Raw genomic sequence first — 18,507 nt, forward strand, 5'->3', positions numbered from 1 at the left:
CTTTTATCTTCAGTATTGTCACTGAATCAAGGTTGCTGTCTGTCTGTCTTTTTCTCTTATCTAAGATTTCAGGTATTGAACATGTGTTCTAGAGGCCCCTTGAGATTTAAGATTAACTATGAAGGGGTACAAAATAATATAACCAAGAAGGCCAAGCCTGAGCCTGCTGTACTTTGTTTATGCTCTATGCATAAGCATTTTCAAAACTGCACATTGAAAAGGTTTGAAAAATTGTGTGTGTGTGTTCCAAATTAACGTATGTCACTTTTTAAACTGAAAGAAATCCAAAGCACTGTTTGAATTTCACTGTGTAATGACTGCTACTCTTTGAAATAAGGACGTAATAAACGTCTGACTAAAAGAGGAGTTTGTTCTGTATATACCTCTGTTATTGAAAAGGGACAGCTGTGCCTTTCAATGTATCTATAAACATTAACAACTTCCTTTTCAAAGGTTGATTCTAAAGAATGAATTTACCTCCTGTACGCTAGATTTCAAGGAATACAATCTGTCTTTCTTACAGGAACAGAAAGAGGACTTTAGCCCACTTCCTCTTGAAGCTGTTGTCACAGGGAGTTTCACCATTTCAGCATAATGACAGAGATCAGTTTAGATTGGCTGTAAGTCATTAAGATTTCTTTTACTTACTATTGCAGTGGTGTCTAGATACCTTGATCCAGGGACTCCACTTTGCTAGGCGCTCTTCAAATCCAAGACAGATTGTTGTCTTGAGCTGATCTCGGACTAATGAACTAGAACAGAATAAGGAATTGAGAGAGAAAACAATCATGGAGGGATGAAGTGATTTCTTCCAGTGTCATAAAACGACTTGATGGACAAGATAGTACAAGGTAAACTGGAGTGTAAAATGGATGTGTATAGGCTACTCTGCAGTGGGCCGTCCCTGTGCACACATTTATTCCATGGCAAGATCACACCTATCTTACCTCATAGTATCTTGTTCATGTACCATATCTTTTTATCTTCAAGGGTTTCTGTTTTCACTCATATTGGTACTTTGCTTTGTAGAAGGTTTGCTGTTGTGTGACTGTCATGGGTAGGTATTGTTTCTGGTTGCCACAGTACAACAGGTAATCATGAAAAGCTCCTATGAGAGAAAGAACACGGTTTCACTTTGAAGTATTGAAACAGATCGAGGCAGTTTCTGGATCTGCAGCTGATCTGGAGTTTGATTTTAGCATGAGTCAACTAATCTCTCTGGTTGTTCTTAGTATCTTAAGTAAGTAAAAATGATCAACTCTCCAGTGTATTGTAGATGGGCTAGTTAGCTAGGTAACTCTTTGCCTAATTAAAATATGCTTGGTCATAATACGTTAGAGAAATGCAAATTAAGTAATTTATTCAGAAATCCAGTACCATCTTTTTAAAGTAGTACTTGAAAGTACAAATTGTAAGTGAAAACTCTCCTGCAAACTCAAAAAAAAAAAAAAAAGGATAATATTGTCTGTTGTCATATTCAGAATTTTCAAAAGTCTAGCATATATTTAAACATTACCTGAAGTTGACTTTTAACAGGACTGATTTCTTCCTCAGCTGACACACAGGTTAGCTTGTTTCTGAAGCCATTTTTTTCTGAAGTTGTTCCTAAAGCCAGCTCTTTGTTAAATTAATATTTGAATTGGTGATTAAAATAAGTCTTAAATGATGTGAGAATTAGGTCAGAATGCTTTTCCTTCATTCAGTGTTCTTTTTTTACATTTCAACATTAATCCTTGTGGATTGGTTATTTGGGATACACTTTGTAAAATTCCCTAAGGGATCCAAAATGTTACAGAAATTGTTGTTGCCAATTGTTACTACATTTTTCATCCCTGGTGTTGGGGCTTTCTAGAATTCAAACATCATTGCAGAGCTGTAAACTTTGTAAGTGCTGAAGTACTGTTGAATCATGAATCTCGAATCTCTCTTAATATTATTAAATTAATTTCTGGTGACAGTAGAGATAATTCTGTACCTGCACTTGCAGAGCAGTATGATGCACCTGTTATCTGAAACATATTTAAGTACTTCAGCTGATTTTAGTGTTGCCTGGCATCTTTTGTACTGCCCTTACAAATGCTTCAAAGGAAGAACACTTTTAAAATATACAGTATGAGGAAACAAATGCAACTAATTGGTAGTTCTTTGCTATTTATTGCCAGGAAGTGAAGTGTTCCCAGGTTCACACTGCCAGAGAAATCTGAGATGAAAAGTAGAAGTCTCCAACTGACAGTGATCTGGTATAGTCTGTGCTGTTATGCAAAGCAGAACTAACGATCTGATGTTGCAGCTGAAGCAGTCTGTGTGCAGAACCCTGGAAAATGTGTCTCTGCTGTAGGCATTTATAGTTTTTAAACCATTGTTGTAACTAAGCATTAAGCAACCAATATTTCCTAATGACTATGATGAGACAAAACTATTGTTCTTCATTACTGCCAAGGGAATGGGAAATCTACTGGAAGTTGCCATAACTAAAAAGTAACAAATCAGGATTTCTTCTGAAGTCAAAGTGTGAACAAGTCACAACTGTGGCTTCAAGTGGCATGTTCTGTCTGTGTGTGATTTTAAACTACCTTCTGGGAACGGGAAAATGAGGAGACATTTGGAACAGAATTTGTTGTGTGGTATGTATGGTTTGCAGAAAATAGGAGGGAAATGAATGCAGTGAGCCAAGGCAACAACAAGGGAGGCAGAGCAGTGTGATCCCTTCATGAATCACTGCTTAAAGGCCAGTCCCAATGCTTGTAAGAAGTGCAAGGAGTGACCAGTAATAGCCTCCTAGCAGGAGAAGGATTTCACTGGCTTGTGATTACACCATCTCACAGGGGTGGCCATGCAGCCCTGCAACCTGAGCTGGCCCTTCTTGACTTTCAACGTCTAGAGCACTGCTATTTCAGACAACTGCATGTTTGAATGTGTGCCTACAGTAACAGCTGCTCATGTGGAAGCCGAACTGGTTCCTCTTATACAAGAATCTTTCTGCACATAGGTTAGCAAAAGAAGTTTTACCAAATGTGAACAGAAGCTCTTTGTAAAACATTAAATATTTCTGGTGTATTCAATTATGTTTATCTAAATATCAGAAGGCAGGAATCCAGATGAAGGATCGAGTATATGCAATAATATCTCATTTTCCTTTGCTAAAGAAAAAAAAATCGGTAACATTCTCTTAATGCAAAGCAAGAAGAAAATCATAGTAAATTTGTTTTGAACTGTGGAATATGAATTCGTTATTGAGTCAAATTCCTTAGTATAAGGAATTTTTCAAATAACAATCTCTGACAGGTAAGTTTTCTAGTAGAAAGGCTGACATAGCCTTGCAGTGGTGTGAATATAGTAACATTTAAAGGTTGTGCTGGCTTAATGAAGTGTGCATATTGAAACAAAACTAGTTAATAAAGAGAGTGGATTTCTGCTAGAATGTAATAATTGAAATGCCATATGGTCATCCTCATACTGTTGTTGTCTCATTTCAGGCTGAACATCTGGCTTGGTTTGTTTTGGTACAGATATTTTCAGACAAAAAATGAAGTATATAGACATGCATAGGTTTAAGCCGGCAAGCACAGTTTCTGCAGCGGACATAAAGAATAGTGGAGCACGCCACTGAAAGTCGTGACAGCTTGTATGTGGACTGCTCAATCCTGCCAGACGTGTTCCTTACAGAACTGGTCTTTCTCCCATTTATGGTACTGGTTTGAACCCTTGTGTCAGTCAGTGAACACCAGTGGTTAACATGGGGCTTGAACTGAAGGCTGTTTTCAAAAATTTTAATTATAATAGAAGTCAAAGCTTTATTCTTTATTTCAAAGTTCAATGATTTTTTTTTTTTTAATCTAATGTTTACTAGAATTACAGCCTGCAAACGTGCACAGGTAATGAGCATGTGTGTGTGCTTACTCTGTGCACTCTTATGCCAAAGGAGGTTTAGGAATAGCAAGCAAGGCCTCCAGTGAGATCTGTTTGAAGTAAGTCTGATCTAAGGAATTCTGGTTTTTGTCATTTGTCATCAGATTGGTATTTAATACACCACCAGCTCTGTTTTTCTGCATTGCACTGACTTACTGACATATTTTCTTGGTCTCAGTGATACAGTTTGGGAAGTGTAGATCATGTTACCTACCTTGCAGAAGTGTGCTTCATCCACCAAGCACCATTATTTTGATAATAAGTGAATTCTTCAGTTTCAAAATGTTAGTCAATTCTCTTTAGTTTTTAGTTATGCTGTCTGCTTTGCAAAGCGAGCAACTTATTTGCTAGTCCGGTACAGCTTGTTTCACTAAGGACTTGGTTGTTTTGTCCACTTTTCATGTGAAATGCAACAATGGTTAGGGGAACTGTTGGTCTTGGCTTAACCTGGTCCTCCAGAGAGCCTGTGCAGATGGAGCAAACACTTTGAGGATTAAAAGGCGGTCTGGCAATAAAGCTGGAGGTATCTATTCCCTGCATTTTCAGGCTTTCCAGGACCCTTGGAATTTCATACTGGGCATTTGGAGTCCCTCTGCCAGAAGAACAATAGCTTTGTAGAAACTTTTGGCCTTTATGTTCTGAAATTCAAAGGTGTACAGTTCTGAAAGCTCTTGTCTTCCTCCAGGCAACAAACTATACTCTAGTAGAGCAATTAGGAATACTCTATATGTATTTTTAAGTCAAGAAAGCAATCTAACTGCAAGTCAGTTTTTAAATCTTAACTAACATAAGGGTACAAGTCCACTGACTTCACCTCCTGCTGGCACCCAGGCATCTCCTACTTTATTCCCAGTGTGCTTCCCAGCCCTGGCATTAGCGCTAGCACACATCTGACCCCAAGGTCCTGAATTGGGAAGTTGTGCCAGTTAGCCCTACCAGAAATTTATTCTCACTCCCACTGCATTCTTCCTAACTCTGCCCCTCCCCGTTGTTTCATCTCCTGCCCTCCACTCTGTGCCTTTGTCATGCCTCACCTAGGCTTGAGATTTACCCCATTTCTTATGCACCAAGGATTCTGTTCATAAAACAAATTTCTTCCTGTAACTTCTTTCCATTTTGTTTTCTTTCACTGCTTACAGCACACTATCCCACATTTTATTTGAGCTGTTTTTCTTTACCAGGTATCTTTATTTGCCTAGCCTAGTCTATGCTGAAAGCTCTTTATGGGATGGAAGATATCATATTTTGAAGAGAAGGGTTATCACTTGGCTCCAGTTCACCTGTTCGCTGCTACCAGTAGTAGTAATCTTTTTAATTTATGCTTTCCTGTAGTAAGGATACAGGAAGCTAACCTTGTTGTATGAGCCTTGTTTTCAGTTTTACTTCCTTTGTCTAATGCTGTAGTTGATATGGTACTTTCATTAAATCAAACTAAGTCATGTGTGGATTGCTTCAGCTTTCAATAGAAAATGTCCAAAATCTGCCCTGTGAACAAGCTGAGCTTGGTTTAGGTCAGTGGATATGAGGAATCTGTGCACCACTTGTGAGAATCTCTGGGTAGTGGGACTGGATGGAGACCGGTCTCTGCTCTATGGAACCAGGGTGTTGTAGCCTCTGGACTCTTGCAGTCTACAGCAGCAGCATAGATCACAAGAACAGCATACAGGGATGCCCCAGGTTTATCATCCTTCTTTTGGTTATGGCTCCATAATAGTCTTATGCTGGGTGTATAGAGGATGCATTGAAATAGCCTCTAGAGTGGACATACACCACTAGAGATACTCCCCTTCTGTTACAAGACTTTTGACATAGGACAGAGTTAGTCTGTCAAGGCCAAAACAGATGTTAGGAGATGAGACCAGTGTGGTTCCTAGTTACCAGCAAGTGTCACTGAGCTGGTAGAACCAGCTGTGCATCTACTATGGGTTATGAATATACCTTGGCTTTTTCAGCTGTGCTCAGTCACTTCACAGATGAGACAAGGATGTGCACCTGGTGCAGCAGCAGGAAGGAGAGGAAGCAGAGTCGGTGCTGTGTAGTCTGTTATCTCTGCATGGCCAATTAGCAAGCAGGTTGGAGGCCACAAACCATATGTGAGAGCCACTGGTGCACAGGTTGGAGCTTATATTCTTTGTAAAAAATATTTTATGTAACTTCCCCTGGTTGGGGCTTTTTTGTAGGCAACCAAGCATTAGTATCTGAGGTTCAGTGCAACTTTTTGGCACATGAAGGAAGAATGCTGAAAGTAATGGATCAAATCAAAAAGAGTAAGGAGAAAGATTCAGAGAGAGAGATTAGCAACTTCCTTAGAAACTGCAGATGTTTCTGAGGAAAACTGGGCAGATGCAGACATGCTCCTGGCAAAAAGAACAGGTTTGGGGAAAATCTTTTCATCTTCATTCTTCTAGTTATAGATATCTAAGTGTCATTTTACCGGAGCTATCAAAATGAGCAAAACATTCCCAGTTTTGTAACAAAAACCAAGCAGAACTAGATTTTTTTCTCTTGACTAAAATTGGTAAGATTTTTATTGTGAATTTTATTTGTAACATCATTTAAGACGTTTTTGTATTCTGGGACTCAGAAGGCTGTGTTTCTGAAACGATAATGCATAGCAGGAGTAGTGTCTGGTTCTGACTTAACTACCCGCAGAGTAAGTTTAGAATGTCAGGTTCTAAATTAAGTATCAGAATATGTGATTTCCCTGTCTATTTTTTACATGTGGGTATTGGATCAGGAGCTCGTTCAGCTGCTTGACTTTAACCAAAGCCAAGTTCAAATAGGGCCATTCAGTTCTTTATTCTCTTCTCTCTGGGTTTTTTTTGTTGGTACTTTGTCACTTGAATCTCAATCTCTCCAGTCTCTCAGTCTTTCAGTGCACAAAAGAGATTGTTACAGGTACTTAAATTTGAATCTGCCAGCAATAGGTTGGGATTTATCCCACGACATAAGTTGCATAAGCATAAATGAGATGCAGTCAGAAGAGGGTACGTGGAGCAGGCAGTTTGCAACTTGAACTGCACTGTGCATTAAGGCCTTTACAAGTCCTGTCTGATTATTCAGGGAGCTATGTCAGGTTGGGCATCTCCCTTCTATTTACCTATAAAAGGAAATGAACTTTTTATGGATGGAGACTCTTAATGGAATGGAAATGTATTCTTTATTCCCTCTCCAGAGCCAGATTCCAGACGGTCTGGTTATAGTATTGTCACGTAATCAGCACTTCCTTTCACTCTCATCTTGGTTAATGTCTGACTTAAAAGGTCTTTGAAATTGCAGGGTCAGTTCCATTTAATTTTCTTAGTTTTCCTAAAATATTTAATCTTTAAGAGGAGTAAATTAATGTTTAAATTCTTAAGGTTGGGTTTTTTAACATGATTCAGTACGTACAGATAGGTCCAACACTGAGGAGCAGACTTATAGAGCAGTAGCATTGAAATAGTCTTCCAGAAGCTGGAATAACAGTACCACTGCTGGTTTCTTATGGTCTTGTGGATGCCAGGATCTGCATGGAAGGGAACAGTTCTGGCTTCTCTGAATGTTAAAGCTACCTTGGGATAAATCTCCATAAATGTCATTTGAAATCTCAGACACATACTAGGTTTTCTTTATACTGAAAATCTCATGGCATAAGGCTGTTGTGTCTGACTTGCAGTTTTGTTAAAAACACTGTCAGAACAATATCTCCCTCATGTTATTCTAGTGCTCCTGTTTCAGGCTAATGGGCTTGTGAGGTGTGACAACTTAAACAGAAATTGACTCACATTTCCTGAAGGGCAGAAAACATTTATTTTTTAGAATTAATGCTTACTTTATCTGTAGCTTTTTTTCTTTTTGATTCTTCTTGTCCCTTAAGAGTTCGCTGGAAATATGCATTCCACAGTGAGTCAGCATGGCCTGCTGGACTGAGCAGAAGGCAGATTTGGGAGTTATAAATCCAAGCACTTACTTGCTGTGTGGCCTTAAAAACTTACTTAACCTCTGCTTCCCCACCAGTAAAATCAATGTAACTTCAATTTTTGAGTGATGTCGTCATTAATATGCATAAAAAGACTTTGAAAATAAATACTGGTACTGATAGCCTGTGGGTTTTTTTGCTCAAAGTAACTGTATTAATTTTACCCAATATGTTCTAAGCATAATCTAATGACAAAGGGATATATATTCCTTGATATGTCAATTATTAATCTCAGTTGTTTCCTATTTTTTCCATAGCACTCTTGGGCATGCATGAATTACAGACAAAAGCTCTGATCTTATGTCACTCTCCGGCTGAGACTCCTGCACAAGTGTGTGAAGTCCCATTGATTTCAGTGGCTGTGGGCAAGAGCAGCTGGTGTCCAGAGATGATTTAGATCCAGAATCATGGCCAAACATGGAAGACCATCCTGTTTTCAGCTAGGCATAATGGAAATTGAAGAAGACTAAAGTACAGAAGCTAATCCAGGTGTCTGCCATTTCCTTAAGTTTTTAAGAAACCCATTCCCAGGGTCAATGCCTCTGGCTGAGGTTCAGTGTAGGCAGAGTAGGAAGGATTGTGACCAAGCCACTTCCCTTTCTTCTTTCTGGTGGATGTAAGGGCTCTCACATTTCCCTGTTGAGCAGGGGATCAGTTTTCATTCTGGAAACAAGTTTGGCAGCAAGAGGATGTATGAGCTATGGAATCAGAGCTTTGGAAGGTCTTCAGTGACAATTCTCCATTCTTGGCACATCATTTAATGACAGCACTTGATGGCCAGGTCCTAAATCCAGCACCCAGTCTCAGAAGTCAGGCCAGACATTGCATGTTTGTGTGCAGGAAGCTAGGGGAGTGCTCTCCAGCCGTGTCTTGGACTAGCTGTGGAACTACTTTGCTCAGACTGCTCCAATCCCACAATTATTCGAACTTCCACAGGGTGAAGATGAGTTTTTAAAAAGAGGCTTCTTTCTTTGTCCTAGCGTTTCCAAGTCTTACCCGTTCTGCTCACTGGATTGCCAGTCCACGCACTCACCCAGGATCATATATTAAAGACCTTATACAGCTCTCGTACAGCCCTTGCCAGCACCTGGTCCTGTGCAGCAGAGGTTAGTCCCACAACCCTTGGCCTTGGAGGAGGCAAGTTGTTCTGAGAGCAGACAGGGGCTGGTGGCCCAACATGTCTCCTGGTATCCAGAAGGAAGAGGCTCAGGAAGCTTCAAGAATAAAGTAAAAGCAATCAAGAATGAGCTGAGAGACAGGAGAGAGGAAGAGTAAGGGGAACTCAAGGTTCTGGTGACAGGTAGTACTTTACGAGGCTTTATTTTGGTTAAAAACTCCTCATTGCTTGCATCACCACTATGCACAATGATAGACTGTGGGAACAAAATGCTGGTGTTCTAGCTGCTGCATTGTGAAAAGCTGCCAAGAGATGTTGCCTTGATTTTGGTGGGGCTCTTGGTACAACATGGCTAACATTAGAGACGCACACCTAGTATGGAAACAGCCAGGCTAAAGAGTGTTCTGAGGACTATAACAGTGTAAGTTAGGCAGTCTCAGAGCTCCTGTGTAAGCTTCGTTGTTTCTGTTTTCATTGCTTCTATTTTCTTTTGTGTTGTGCTTTATAAAATATCCTTTACCACAGATTTTATTGCACTGGGCTGGGGCAAGGTCAAGTGTGAACAATCTGAACATCTCTCATTGGGTGTTAATGTCTTAGCCTACATTGGCCACATTGACCACTAAGAGATTGACACTTGTATTGATTGTTAAATTTAAAAATAATAATAATTATGATTCTAGAAAAATCTTTCTTCCTCTGCAATCAAAGGTCCATCTTCCTTTAGAGCAGTTGTATCCTTTGCATTCACTTACTTGGCTGCTTGCTCATCTTTCATGAGGATAAACATAGAGTTTGGGGGAATTTCCCAGGTGGAAACTCCCTGTTCTTCATGAGAACAGTATGTGCAGCGTTAACTGTGTGCAACAGCCACTTCACCTTACTTTCAATCCAGTATAATTTTTATTAGCTTCATTGTCTTTCTTGGGGGGAAAAAATAGTGAGAAAACGATTTACTAACCCCTTATTAGTTGTCCAGATTCCAATCTCACTTTCCTCACTGTAAATGCAGAGTAACTCCACTGAAGCAATGCTATTACTCCAGCTTTTGACTATGGAATTGCCCATCTTCATTGTCTTGAAGCATATTGTACATAGAGATATCCGGTTGAGATAATAAAAAAACCTGTCTCTTTCCAGCTGTGTGAATTGCAGGCAACTCTCCAACTGTTCACAGTCCAGAAAAGTATTTTTGGATATGGGCAGCTCATCAGTTCATCAGAGATACTGCTGTGCCTTAGCAGGGCAGCTAACTTAAGACAAGTAAGTTACCCAGTGGATTTTGTCTTAGCAGTTCTGTGAATGTAAATATCTGGTTATAATTTATGGTAGAAAGTCAAAAGGGTTGGAATACTAATTGACAGTTACTCTAGGAATGGGGGAAGAGGTGGGTAAGCTGAATTACATTGCTTAAATGCTGTCACTGGTGGACTATAAGCATCTTCAAAACCCCATGAAAAGTGTAGATTCTTCTTCGGAAGACAAGATTAACTGTTTTCTATTGCCAAATACTCTTCAAGGAGTTGTTACAATTTGCCAACAAATTTCTTTGCCATTACAAATCACCAGCTCAGGCAGATTTTAGTCAAGTGTGTCCCCTTGTCACCCTGCTGCACTGTCCATGTTGAAGACACACCCCTTTTATTCTGCTAAAGCTGGGTTGTTGTTTTGTTGGGTTTTTTAATGAATCGTCTCTAAGATGAGATGCTTGCCTGCTTTTGCAAGTCTAGATGACAGAGTTGATCCTTTGGTTGAACTGTACTGATGAGCAGACTGAGGCTTTCCGAAGATCCTTCAGTTTAGGTCCATTCAGCTCTCTGTGACACCAAAATAAGCTTAATTTTGGAAGAGATGGTTTTACAGCCAAATGATCCTAATCCTTTCCTAAGGTATTTTAAGAAAAATATCTATAACAAGGGCAAAGTGCAAGACTCTAGGATGTTCTCTCAGTCCTTGCAGGTACAGGTACTAATGTGCTGGAATTCAGCAACAGTGCTTGTATTGGTAAAAAATGCTTGTAAAACTAAGAGGTGCAAGGTAATTCTCAATGCATGGAACTTGGCTACTCAGTGTTGTGGTGAATCTAGCTAAATTACGTATTTATTAAAATGCTTAGGCTCTGCTAGCAACATCTTTAGCTTTAAACTCTGAATGCGTTTTCTTTGTATTGGGAAAAAGAAAAAAAAAGGTAACTTGGAGTTTTAATAATGAGGTGGTTTGAAGACTAAGTTCTGAAACAAGTCCTGAAAGCAGGAAAATTATTCTGAATAGCATATTAGAAAGTGGATGAAAGTACAGCCAGCTCTCCATCAGGAAGGGGAAGTTGGTTAGCCATCTTAGCTGAGTAGAAACCAGAAAGCCTAAATGAACTAGACTAGATGTCTTTCCATGTAAAGAGTGACTTAGACCAAGTAAAAAGCCATGAGATTCAGGCAAGGAAAAATAATGTCTTGCTGGGAATAATGAAGTCCAATTCTTCCTAAATTAAAAGTAGAATTCAGTTCTGTAGTTCCCTCACTCCATTTTAATGGCACCCTGCTCCATGACTTTTCAGTGGCTTTGTCATTACTTTCCATGTTTATCGATCATTTATATTAGACTGAAGGCCTTTTTGTGAGAAAGCAGTATTGTCCTGCCATCATCACTTCATGGATATTAAAAAGGGAAATAATAAATTCTGTGCTGTTTTCTTAATTTACACACCAGGTATCTTTTTACCCTATGCTAACAATGAAGGACAGAGTCCAGCACAGATTTTATATGTCACAGGCAGTATAGTTCCAAAAAGGCTGATGTACATGAGCTTATTATCGCAAAAGACTTCCAGAGACCTTGCAGGTACCTGATTCTTGAGAGGAACTGGCTCCTGTTCCAGCTAATTGCAATGCAGTCTTTATGGACGTACCACAAATTCCTCTGTCAGTGGATGCAGGCAGTGTGCTTCTAGAACTGTGCAGCATAAATGTTATGGGTCAAAGCCATTCTCTTTGAGCTTTGGATTGTGAAATACAGTAAAAATTCCTGTAGCCCCACTGAAATCCACCTCCTGAACTCCTGAACAGCAGAACTGGGTTCTGCTGGTGGCAGGTAGCGCGCTGTTAGCCCCAGCAGCCCGATCTGCCACTTGGTTCCTAAGCTGCTCGGATAGCTGGACTCATCTGAAAACTTTAAGTTGGTCTGAGTGCAAGGATAGTCAATGACTAGCACCGTATAATTGACCTGATATTGTAATTTGTCAGAAAGACAAATGTTGCTTTGAGGGGCAATAGACCCAGCCCGCTAGCTCTGAGTAGTGTCAGAAACTACACCAAGGCACCCTAGTTCTTCGTGCCACTTGTTTGAAGTGGCACCCCACTTTTTTTGGACCATTATAGTTACTTTAGGAACAAAGATGTAACAGGTATGCACAGAGCTTTATAACACTGTGAGACAGACTGGGATGTGCGAAAACGAGATTTTTTTGTGTAGACAGTATTTATGTGCATAACTGTATTATGTTATAGAAAAGTACAGGGCAAGTACAGAAAGAATGTAAACATGGATGTAAATGGAATGTGCTAAACCAGTGCAAGCCTGGCTGGTGGATGCTGAGAAAGAATGCAAAAAAAAGCAATGAAAAAAGACAAACTATAGCATGGAAAATCAGGGGCCAGTTCTATCAAACTAAAATTAGACAAATATGAAGTAAATAGATTCACTGTTGGTGGAGTTACTCTGGCTTTAAATACCTGTTTCCCTAAAAGCTGTATCTGGCCTTAAGCACTGACTTCACGCTTCTCAATGGTCTTCTAGTTCTTGTCCTGAAACAACCTCTTTCTATCAGTATAACATGATTAATCATTTTACAAAGAGTATCCATGTTCTTTATCATATGCAGCCTAGTTCCTCAACTGAAAGCAGGAGCAGTTTGTGTTGGGCATGGCACAAACATCCTGTTCCTCCACTGCATGCAAACCCTATTCAGATGTTCCTCAAGTATTAATCACCACGGTACCCTAGAGCTGAGACTGCTGATGGCAAGGTTTGGTAATAATAATGGGTGTTTTATATCTTCAAGAAGTGCATCAGGAAGTAAATTGTTACTGGAGAGATACCAACTGACATTACAGGAGTTTTAGCCATAGTCTGAAGGAGTCAGCAAGACATTTTCTGTAGACAGCAGTGTTCCTGACCAGAGTTGTCTCTTTTCATGCTAAACAGAATGAAAAACACAGACCATTTGAGCTGACCTTCACATTCCTCATTCTCTGACAAGCATGCACGTACAACATTATGCTGTATGGACAATTGTCATCTTCCACCCCAAAAGTTACTTCGATCTGTTTCCTGTCTATGGCAGTAATTTGCAATCAACTTTGGGATTTCTTCTAAAGCATGTCACTTGTTTTCAATTTATAGTTTTTAAATATCACAAAAATATTTGCATTAGTATTAAATAATAACCATCACTCATGCTATCCAGCCATCAGGTACACGGCTTGCTATGAGGGTGATCCACACGGGTGAGGAACACAGTAAACCATGGCTCTCTGGGTCTCTGTCCCAATGTATGTTTTAAACTCAATGGCAAAAGCAAGAAGGTGTTTTCCACTCTAAGATACACCTATCTGAACTTACAGCAAAGCCAAATTTTACAAAGCTTTCATTCTATAGGGGCTTTTATGACTAGCCACATCCCCATCATCTTCGAGTGCATTCCAGTAATGCCTTATGCACTGTGCCTGACATCTGTCCAGTGGGGTTTGATCTCTCACTCTTGCCATGTGTCCATGCTTTCCAATTAAGCTTTTCAACAAAAAAGCATCAGTCTCTCTAGACTCTGCTTCCTGCTATTTGTGCTCAAACTTTCCTTCCTCAGATAACGCCCATTTTCATCCAGATACCCAAAGCAACTTAGCAGGCAACGGAGTAGCTTCAGCAGTTGCAGTTGCTGTGTGAGAAGATACAGAATTTTTTTCTCAAAATAGCTCTTCTGTGAACTTGTGTGGTATTTCCTTTTCCTGTCTCCTAAGACCTTGAATAGTTCCCTAATTTTGATTGTTGGAAAGCTGTCACTAAACTCTTCTCATTGCCTAAGCAGAAACAAACCAGAAATTTCAGTATGCATGACCATCTCAAAAACAGTGCCTGCTATGAGCCTATAATTCTAGGATAGCTCTTCTCATGATGAGACTCAGTCCTGATGGGCAATGATGGCAGTCGAGCTGCATTGACTCCACTGTGTTTGACCCATTCAGCAAGGGAGCTTCTTTGTGTGTGTCTATTGTGACATGTAGGGCTTTCCACCATCCAGACCTGCCCCAAATGCCTACAGCTAGTCCTCTAGCACCAAAGCCTCTTCTTCAGAAGTGGATGTTTTATCCTTGGAAGACAGCAACTAACTGTCACCAAAAGCCCTGTCTGCCTTTTTGGCACAGTAAAGATCCCCTGAGCTTTCTCAATAAGTTTTCTTCAGTTTCTTTGCAAAAAGCTTTCCCTCTTCAAGTGCAATTTTTTCCATCCCCCCTGCTGTCCCATTCAGTGTTAGGCGTGAATCATGGTTGTGAAGTAAATTCATCATCTGTTCAGATTGAGTTCAAAGTTTCTCAGCACTCTAAATGAAACTGATGTTTTGCTGTTGCAAGGATGGCCTGGCCTAATGTGAGAACGGAAGGAATACAGGGAAATTTTGGGGTGGTCCTGAAATCAGACGTGCTGCTTCTGCCATTGCCAATGCAATGAGAAGAGGGGAGGGTGGTGACTGCTGCAGCTGGGTGGGCTAGGTAGCAGGTAGCACAGAGAGGAACAACAGTCATGGAACTACACAGGCAAATGGAGAGAAACCTGAATAACCACATAATCCAATACCGCAGGCAGGAGTCTTGTGGAAAATTAGTACATTAAGAGTATTGGTCACTATAATTGCAGTTAGTGAGATTCATTAGGAACTATCACTCATAGTTATTCCTGCAGTATCTTTGAACTATGAGATTTCAAAACATCTACCAGGAAAAAAACCCAAAACAAACCCCAAAAAAAACCCACTAAGAAACCCCCAACATTTAAAAGGTTTTGAGCCCCATATCAACACTTCCCACTTGATATAAATAAGAACTCAGATAATTTGCTGGAAAATGTTACAAATATATTTCTCTCCAAAATTATTGTGTTGTTTTTTACAAAGGGGTGCAGCTCTCAAAGCCTCTTACAAACACCCAAAAATCTTCACTGTGCCTCTGTAAGAAGATGAGATATGGCCTGGATAAGTGGCAGTAAAGTGGAGGGAAAATTGGCTGGACTGCCTGACTAAAAGGTTGGGATCAGCAGTACAAAATCCATCTGGTGGCAGGTGACACCACAGTGGTGGTGTCCCTCTGGGACTGATACTGAGGCCAACACTGTTTAATGCATTTTGGAACCTGTGGATGATACCAAATTGCAGGGATGTGGTTGATATGCTTGAGGGCAGGGCTGCTATTTAGAGGGACCCTGGCAGTGGGAGGAATTGACTAACAGGATCCTCATGACAATCAGCAAAGGCAAATGCCAAGTCCTTCACGTGTGTTGCAATAACCTTGTGCAACAGTATAGTCAACTGTCTAGAAAGCAGCTTTTCAGAAAGGGACCTGACTGTTCTGGTGGACCTCAAGCTGAGTGTGTGGCAGCAATATGCCACTGTGGCAAAGACCAGCCATGTGCTGGGCTATATTAGTAAGGGTATAGTCAACAGAGGTCGTTCTTCTCTTTTATTCCACACTGGTGAAACCACAGCTGGAGTACTGTGTCCACTCTGGGGTTCCCCAGTTCAAGAAAGTAGTTGAGAAACTGGAGCAAGACCAGCAGAGGGTCACCAGTATGGTTAGGAGTCAGGAGCACATGGTGTTTGAAGAGAGGCAGTCAGAGCTGGGTTTGCCCAGTCCCATGATGAGAAGGCCACAGGGAGATGTTTTTGCTCTTCACAACTCAGTAACAGGAGTCAGACTCTTCTGTGTGGTGCATGCTGATAGGATGAAAGGCAATGGGCACAAACTGCAGCAAGGGAAATTTGTTCAGGTGTTAGAAAGATCATTTTCACCATGAGGGTAGTTCAGCACTAGAACAGGCTGCCCAGAGAAGTTGTGTCATTTCCATCCCAGCAGATGTTCAGAACTCGACTGGACAAGGTCTTGAGACATCTGATCTTGGCTGGACTAACTTTGCATGGGAGGAGGTACAAGATGACTTCCCAAGGTCTCTTCCAACCTAAATAACCCCAATTCTAAGGGGAAGGGCTGCTGAGGGGAAGTTCAGCCCCACTAAAAGCTGTTGCTTCTGATATGAAACCTACTGGTTGAGGGGGATGTGAAATGCTTTTCATACCATCAACGAAAACAGTTAAGATTTTAGAATTTTCAAATTCTTTTAGTAGGTCAACGCCAAGGCCTTTTTCAGTTTTGTCTGGTTTGGTTTTTGTTTCTCTCAAAGGCCATGAGAAAAGATTAGCTATTTGCCTGGTAATCAGATAGTAATTGAACCTGAACCTGGACCTCTTTCATCCAAGAAGAGTGCCCTGATCTTCGGGCCAGACCGTGTTAGCCTCCCTCCACTTTCCCTGGCACAGGATATACTATATCAGGAAAAGTAGCTCTGAAAAGGGTAAGTGAGGCATTTTGCAGGGAAAATAACTTAGTTGGAAATTTCTGACCAGGTCTATATGGTCCCTGCAGTGCAGGACCACACAGCAACTTTAGAACAAAAAGTAAAGAAAAAACTCACTCACCTTGCAACCAGTGTATTTCTGAAATAGAAGGAAATTGTGAAGACTAAGAAGTTGGCCAGTATTTTGGAATTAACACCTCTGAGATGTGAAATATGTCCCAAGAAAGATTTTAATCATAAATGATAGAGCTTTGCTTTTGTGTCTCACCCAGTAATGATGTATTTGATCTGAGCAGGGACTTCCCACAGAAAAAAAGCAAGAATGAGACATCAGGCCTTCGGCTCACATGGTCATGAGGCATCTTGTGACTGTGGTGCTTTCGTGTGTGGCAAGAGGTGCAGTGGTAACTGCAGTTTTGGAGCAGACTGTGAGCAAGATTAAAATGCTTTCAGTGATAAAATCTCTGGTGTTACCTTTCTTGCATCATTCAAACAGTGCAGAGAGATGTAAATCTGTCATAAATATCACATCAAATCTTTGTTGGCTGCTTCTTCACCGCCTTTTTTGCCAGAATTGGTTAGTTACAGCTGGGAGATGCTCTTATTTGCACGATAGTGTCCTGGACATCATCCTGTCAGCCAAGTCCGAAAAGGTGACATAGCAGAAAAACTGGCCCTTGTGGTTCTTATTGCCTTTCCTTCAGTTGAATCCTAACTGCATTCAGCTGAAAATTTGTTATTAGATCTTTCCATTTTAATCTTCCATTGCAGTCATGAGCTCTTCAGGGCAGGCATTGCCCCTGCCTGGGTGACCAGTGCTTACCACAGCATGTTCCTTGGCCCCTGGGCACTACTGCAATAGAGTAATACATATCCCCAGCCATCCAGATGTCAGCACAGTTGTACTGTGGATAGTGGTGATAGCAAAATGAGAACCAAGAGGAAGTTATTTTTATGCTGCTGGCAATTACAGGGTATTTGGGGAGAGCATGTGGAACAGCAAAAGTCATGCTGCTATGCTGTGTGTTAGCTGTCAGTGTTATACTGTGTTGAATGTTACAAAGACTTTTTATCCAGTTCCCAAATTGTTTGGTGAATACAGGGAAGGTTATGCTGAATGGATTTGATGGTCAAAAATTGACCATCCTGACTTGTAGCTCACTGGCACTTGGGTGAGGCCCAAGGAGGCTTAAAGCTGTCCTTTGTCTTCACAGGCACATTTGGGAACTACCAAGGAATGTAAGAGCACTTGGCTTCCCACAGCCACTCTGGGAATCCCAGGAAATCTTTTGTTACAACATATTTGCTGTCTTGATTCTGATTCTGCTCAAACACAGATCCTGGATCCTTGCTTTGACCCCGTATCCCACTCCCCTCCCTGGGTCTTCGTTTCCTGCCCCAGCCGTTTGCACTGGCCCTGCACCCCAGCCCACACCCTCCTTTGGTGTGGAGGGGGAGGACGACCCTGCTAGACTGCTAACAAAGTTTTTTTCAGAAAAAGCTTCACCACATCCAAAGCCAGGATGTAACTCCAGAGAAAAACATTGTTTTCCTGAACGGGGCCACTATGTTCAAATCAGGGAAGAAAAGTTTTTAAATAGCTTTAGCAAAGCCTGTTTACCAAGCCTGTGAACTCTCAGGCCATGAGAGAGAGCTTTTAAAATGCTCATGTACAGGAAAGCCTTTTGTCTTCAAGAGTTCAACACAGGCCCCTGTCCCAGCTGCACAGTCCTGCTTACCAGCAGGTTCCCATTCTTTGCCCCTCTGCTCTCCACTGCTTGCTGAAAGCGAAAGGTGCCGGCACCACGCAGTGACACAGCCGTCTGGTTTTGGAGTGGTTCTTATCTCGTGTTTATACTCTCAGTGTATAGTGTGCAGTGGCAAAAAAAGCCTGCCCCAAATCTGC

The 18,507-nt window shown here is 41.0% G+C and overlaps 1 protein-coding gene across 10 annotated transcripts in view; it reads left to right on the forward strand.

The window, feature by feature from the left end:
- ANKRD46 (ankyrin repeat domain 46) overlaps positions 1-18,507 on the forward strand; it is a 54,437-nt gene that overhangs the window by 22,242 nt on the left and 13,688 nt on the right. For 2 of the 10 annotated variants that reach the window (XR_012621938.1, XR_012621941.1), the window contains exons 4-7: positions 524-620; positions 3,477-3,689; positions 8,125-9,405; positions 10,125-10,247. Coding sequence is in view for 1 of the 10 variants with exons in the window: in XM_074814702.1 (XP_074670803.1) it covers positions 524-620; positions 8,125-8,163 (136 nt within the window). In the remaining 9 variants the exon portion in view is untranslated. The other 8 variants (XR_012621945.1, XR_012621947.1, XR_012621937.1 and 5 more) reach the window with 7 other exon arrangements.

Source organism: Strix aluco, chromosome 1 (genome assembly GCF_031877795.1).
Source record: "Strix aluco isolate bStrAlu1 chromosome 1, bStrAlu1.hap1, whole genome shotgun sequence".
Taxonomy (NCBI): domain Eukaryota; kingdom Metazoa; phylum Chordata; class Aves; order Strigiformes; family Strigidae; genus Strix; species Strix aluco.